Raw genomic sequence first — 6000 nt, 5'->3', positions numbered from 1 at the left:
TCACTTTCTATAAAAAGTGACTGGAAGAATCTAACATTGTAAAACTGCACGTGCCTCGCGTGACCTGAGCAGAAAATTCCTGGTTTGGGATTTTCTCACAGGCGTGCCTAAACTGACCTCTGCTCCTAGCAGGTAAATTGCTAGAAGGAGAAGCAAGTGTCAGTCCAAAGAAAACCCCTGTTGTGTGATTTTTTTATTCTCTTTAATCGCTTTTTAGGTGGAGTTCCCGCTGCATTCTCTAAAGTCTTTGCCACCACCAGATTACCATCTTTTCCACCAATTTGCCACCTCCCTACCCCTCTCCTTTCCAAAAGCCCTCACTGGAAAGAACTTTCTCTCGTGACCCCCCTATTCCATCCAGTTCCAATCACTCCCAGCGACCCCATCTCCATTGGCTTCCCCTCTCCCGCCCAGAATCCAGGTTCCCAAACCACTTAAGAGAAAATTCACACCCCTCGCCCCCTTCCCGGGCGTCCGGAGGAGGCGCTGGGGTGGGGGTGTGGGGGGGGCACGGTTTCCTGGGGTCTCCTGGGTCTTCCTCGCGCACCCCCAGGAGGTGTTGCAGGGGGAGGGGAGCGAGGGTGGGTGGGACCGGGCCGGGTGGGGGAGGGGTGAGGGCGAGGAGGAGGAGGAGGAGGAGGAGGCGGCGGCGGCGGAGGAGTGGTGTGTGTGCGAGCGTGTGTGGCTGGGGGAAGCCATTGCCTGTTTAATAGTTGCTGTTGCTGCACTTCCGCTTCTCTCCCAGCGAGAGAGACACGAGTGGCCAGGCCCAGCCGCAGCCGCAGCAGCAGCCGCCGCGGCGGCACGGAGGAGCCAGACACAAAGAGAGGTACGGGGATCCCCCCAGCGGCCCGCCGCCCCCCGGCCGCGCCGCCGGGCCTCGGGGACACCCCTCGCCGCCTCCCCCGACTCGCGCCGCCGGGGCCGCCGGGCCGCCGGGCACGGGGCTGGAGGGGGGAGCGGAGAGGGGCTGGGGAGCCCCAGGGGTCCGGGGCCCGCCCGCGGGGGATGGGCAGGGACCCCGGGCCGCTTGGGGTGCGGGGGCCGCCCGCATCGGGGGCGGGGGTCATTGTGGCTCGAACTGTCAGCGCTGCCCCAAGAGCCCCCCACTGGCCACCGAGGGGGCCGGGAGCGGGGGTGGGGGGGAGTTGGGGGAGCCCCGTTTTCCCCAGGGGCGGGGGCTCACGGGGATTAACCCCTCCGGGGCGGAAGGGCTCATTGTTATTTCTTCGCTGCGGAGGCCGACCCCCCCCCCCCACTCCCCGCCGCAGCCCCTATCCCCCTCCAGGAGTGGCGATCGGGCGTGTGCTCCGGACCCCCTCCCGGCCGCGCAGCCGTGAGCGGGGCGGCCCAGAGGCAGGCAGGCCGGGAGGGGCGTCGGGGCGCGGCGCGGGGGGGCCTCGGGCCTTGTCGCCCGTGCCCCCCGCCGGCCTCTCCCTTCCCCCACCCGGGCACCCGCTCCCCGCCTCCGTCCCCCTGTTTCGGCTTCCTCTCTTACTCCTTCCCGCCCCTCCTCTCTTCCCGACCTCGCCAAACTCCTCTCGTGGCCCCACAGTCTCTCACCCGGGCCACCGGCCCCCCACCCCACGACCCCCGGAAAGCGGACAAAAACAGCCCCGAGGCCGGCCGGCTGCCGGGACCTTCCCTCCCTGCCCCGCCGTGGCGCCCCGCGCCCCCGCCCTGCCCTCCTTCGCCTCCCGGGCTACTCCCTCCCTGCCCAGCGGAGAGCCCCGGGGGGGGCGAGGGAGGGGCCGCTCTCCTAGCTCCAGACCGTTTTCCCACAGCGTTCCCCACTTGGGGCCAAAAATAAACAAGCCGCGTCCGATTTGCAAAAGCCTTAATGGGCCTGCAGACTTTGAAAAGCGAGTGGAGGGCGGTGGGCGGCCGCGTGCGCCCCTGGTCAATGCCCTCCTGACAGCACCCGAGTTCCTTATTTACACTGGCTGCATGGTTTGTGTGTTTCTGTTTTGTTTCCCTCCCCCTGCAGGGGCTGTTTGCGGGGTGGGGTGGGGGGTTCGCTATGTCGGATGACGATTCGAGGGCCAGCACCAGCTCCTCCTCATCTTCGTCTTCCAACCAGCAAACCGAGAAAGAAACAAACACCCCCAAGAAGAAGGAGAGTAAAGTCAGCATGAGCAAAAACTCGAAACTCCTCTCCACCAGCGCCAAGAGGTACCGTACTCTTTTTTTTTTTCCATAGGCTTCCTATTTTCCGAACTGCCTCTTGCTGCATTTGGTCTGCCTCCCAATGAGGATAGCTTAAACGCTCCTCATGGTTTATGTGTTCTTAAAAATGAAAGAAGGGCCTTGGAAGCCCTAATTATTTTCTCTATTGCTGCTTCTGTTTTTTTTTTAATCATTGCTCACATGCAGCTATTGTGGCTTGCCTCTCGCATTTCTTGCTGAAGTTTGTAAGAATCTTCATTACTTTTATTAGTGACCCCCAAATCTGATTTCAGATTTCTTGTCCTACTAATGGTCGATCTGTGACCTTCCCCAAGGCCATCATCCCATTTCTTAATTACTAATACCAGCCCAGACAACTGCATCAAAATGAATTCTGTGACCATTTTACCTTCTCCTCACCTGTTGCATGGATGATCTTTTCTAAATAGAGCTTTCTTCACAAATTGCATAAGGAATAAAACTCGTATTAGCAGGTACAAAATTGAGTAGGTGAAGACGTGTTTTATGGTGGAATTTAAAGAGATTTTTCTGAGAGTTGAGGCAAATGAATGAATCAGTAAGTGATTATAAAATAGTTATTCTAGGTTATTTTTGTGGTTCTCTTTTGTTCTCTTTAAAAACTTCAGTTTACCAAATTTCAGGGAAACTTGTCTTTTTTTCATGCTATTTGCTGTCCTCATGCTGTGAAAATGTTACGTTGCTTTATTTTTTCAATTTAAGCAGTCTCTCTTTTTCTTTATTCTTTTCCTCTTAAGGCTCTGGAGGTAGCTACTTGTTACTCCTGCCATCCTTCAGTAATATCCTCTGATCGCCATGACCCTTAAAATAATCTTTAGTGGATTCCTAGGAGCCCTGAGACACCCTTTCATAAATCCTTCTGCTATCAGAGTTAGGCAGTTGTTAAAAAGGTGGCAAACCAGGAAGATAGTAAGAAGTCCAAATGATGGGTTAGATAGGGATACCCGTCTTAAAAATTTTTAAAATAAAGTGGAACATGAGACTTTAGATCTCTCCACTGAGTAGTGAGCCTGAAAGTCAGGGTTTGAGAGTTTGTTCTGTCATTTTGCCTGACTTGTAATTTGAAAACTTGGCAGTGTTTTGGTGACCTAACCATGAGCTGATGAATGAGTGACTTTTTAAAAATAGTGTGGAGGTCTTAAGTGGCAAGGTGCCTCTGCAAGATTGTTCTCATTTTTATAGGTTTGGTTTGATTGTACAGCTTCTCAGGAGGCCTAACTGACCCTCACTGATTAGCCCTGTGCGGTTTTCCTGGAACCTGGCATCTACTCTGCCCACTTGGGACAGGCCCTTCCTTAACACTGCCCCCCACCTCAATCCTCTAGGCTCTTTGATCCTCATTCACTTTTTGGCCTCACGTGCTCAAGCCGGGATACTTGCTTTTGGTAATTTGCATTTTTATATTTTGCTGGATATCCCTGGTGTACATGAATATATTTGGGGGTAAAGACCCAGTTATCAACTAGAAAATACTCTGCTTTTATTGTGAGTGAATTACAGAGAGGGGGATTTTTTTCACTAGACATACTTTGTCCTTTTATTTTAAACAAGTTAAAAATTTATCTGGAAGTTCTGGAAAAGAGATGGTAGGTGTAGAAAAATGAAAGGTGGGAAGCTACAAATAGTAATTTTACCTATAAATTAACATCAGTGCTTTTGTTTTGTTTTTGCAATGAATTTAGCTCCTTGATAATCTTGCTGAAAGAGTAGCTATTAGTGTTAAAGCAGACCTAAGGTTAATAGCAAAAGGTAAAAAAAAAAAAAAAAAAAAAAAAAAGGAGAGGGACAGTGTATCCAGGAAAGAGAATGGGGAAAATTGATGTTAGTGGGACCCTATAGAGGCTGTTCTGTGAAGTATATTGATTTGAAAGGTAGGTGTTGCCCATAGAATTGGAAGGGGCACATTCACCAGGAGAAGGAGTGAAAAAGAAGCCTGAATTGGCAGACTAACAGGCTGCTAACTGCATGTTGGAAAGTGGTTTCTAAATCGTGGGTAGAGGAAAGCCCCCCATTGCAAGTGGTCTGAACAAGAATGACTCTCTGGAAATAGGTATGAGTTAGTCCTGCAAATCTCTTGCCAGTTTTTTGGAATTGCAAATGCTGTCTGTCAAGATGAAGTTGATAAAGCTTTTTGGTATTAACACTTCTTAGGTATTAAAGAAACAACTACCTTTTTCGTGACTATTTTATAGTGGGAGTTGGGTTGGCAAGAAAGACAAGTCAATATGTATTTTTATATGCGTTGTGCTCCGGGGAGGAAATTCTTGCCTACGTGTGAAGGTCTTAAAATACAGTTATTCGAAAAGATGCAGGTAAAGAATCAGGAAACCAATGTTCCAAACTTTGAGTCTAATGTACAGTCATGAGTCAAACAGCAGGAGTATGAATGTCTCAGAAATGAAGCGCTTTTTGGTAGCAGTAGAATTTAGCAGGACACAAATACGTGTCAATTGAGATTGTAAACAAACCCCTTTCTAAAGCTGACAGATTTGTAGGGACAGGAAATGTCCTCCAGTAGGAAGGTTTATAGAACCTCCCCCAGTCGTCGTCCTTAAAACCTATTCCTCATTACATATAGCTAGCCCGTCCTCCTACCCGCAGAAAACCTTTGGAAAGGGAAACGCATCCTTTGTGAATTCGATTGCTCTGTGTATGTGTGTGTGTTTAAATTTTTTTTAACTACAGTGCTGCCTCGGTGAGATTTTTAAGTTGTAACATAGCCCCACTGAGCTTTATATGATAGGAGGAGGAAAGGTTATAAAATTAGGCACCGTTTAGAAGGTGAAGAAGCTTAGAGTCCCCAAACTTTGTCGTATTAATTGATGCTCTAAGTGCCTAGGTAAGCAAAAGACAAAGGCCAGGGCTTGGTGTGAACTGCCTGGTGGCTTCGGCCTACGAGTGGGGGATGGGGCCCTTTGTAAAGTCGAGGGTTGCTGCGGAGGGAGAAAACTGCAGGTCCCCGGTCTGTGCCCAGTGTGAGCTAGAGAGCGGACCATGGAAAAGGAAGTGGGCAGACCCCGGGAAGTTAGAGGACGCCCTGGGAAAAGCAGGTCCGGGGAGGTGGGCCGAGAGTCCGGGCGAGCGTGCGGGGCGGAGGCAGGGTCCGGTGCACCTGTGCGGCCGCGGGCCGGCCACTGGGGGTCGGTGGTGCCCGAGGGGCAGGCGGGGGTGTTTGCGCCCTGCTTTCGCGCGCGGCCTCGGGCCGAGGTTCTGGGCGCTGGGAGAGGTGAGCTGGGGCGGCATGGAACAGCCCCCGTGCGGGCACCCTGTTCCCCTCCCCCGCCCGCAACTTCACCGGCGAGGCGCGAGCCGTCGGGGGCGCGCGCGGGGTGGGGGCGGGGTGGCCGGGCGGTGGCAGCCCACCGCTAGGGAGCGACCTGCAGTCTGGGCCTCCCGGGCACCCCGCGACGGCTGGCAGGTCACTCGGGCCCGAGGGGCCTCGTGGGGAGCGGCCATGTTGGCGTCGTCACTGAGGACTCCGGGCGGGTCTGGTGTCGGGCGAGGCTTCGGACCTTTGACCTGTGGGGGGCGCCCTGCCGGGGTGGGCATGGGGGCATCTGAGGGGTGAAAGGGCCCCAAGGGGCAAGGAAGGCTGGAGGCTGGCGTCCTTCCCACGGACCGATGGCTGTGATCTCTCCGGCCTGGGGAGAGGAGGTGCAGGGGAGGGACTGAGGAAACCGGTCCGCAAGTGAGAAACTTTAAAATTAGGTCCTAAATAGAAAACACCGAGGAATAGAACTGCCCTGGTTTGCGAGGCAAGGTTGGAAGTCAAACTTCGTAGATGAGTCCAGGCCG

The 6000-nt window shown here is 53.4% G+C and overlaps 1 protein-coding gene across 3 annotated transcripts in view; it reads left to right on the top strand.

Moving 5' to 3' along the window:
• The first annotated feature begins 697 nt into the window (after positions 1–697).
• UBE2E1 (ubiquitin conjugating enzyme E2 E1) overlaps positions 698–6000 on the top strand; it is an 86009-nt gene continuing 80706 nt past the window's right edge. Inside the window, exons 1-2 of one of the 3 annotated variants that reach the window (XM_028843645.2) lie at positions 698–829; positions 1988–2172. In XM_028843645.2, coding sequence (XP_028699478.1) covers positions 2021–2172 — 152 coding nt within the window. In that variant the 5' untranslated portion in view covers positions 698–829; positions 1988–2020. Of the gene's footprint in view, positions 830–1987; positions 2173–5122; positions 5256–6000 lie in introns of those variants that run through there. The other 2 variants (XM_015132278.3, XM_015132279.3) reach the window with 2 other exon arrangements.

This window comes from Macaca mulatta, chromosome 2, assembly GCF_049350105.2.
Source record: "Macaca mulatta isolate MMU2019108-1 chromosome 2, T2T-MMU8v2.0, whole genome shotgun sequence".
In the NCBI taxonomy this organism is placed as follows: Eukaryota; Metazoa; Chordata; class Mammalia; order Primates; family Cercopithecidae; genus Macaca; species Macaca mulatta.
The sequence above is the reverse complement of the archived record's forward strand: the minus strand, read 5'-3'. Positions and strand labels throughout refer to the sequence as shown.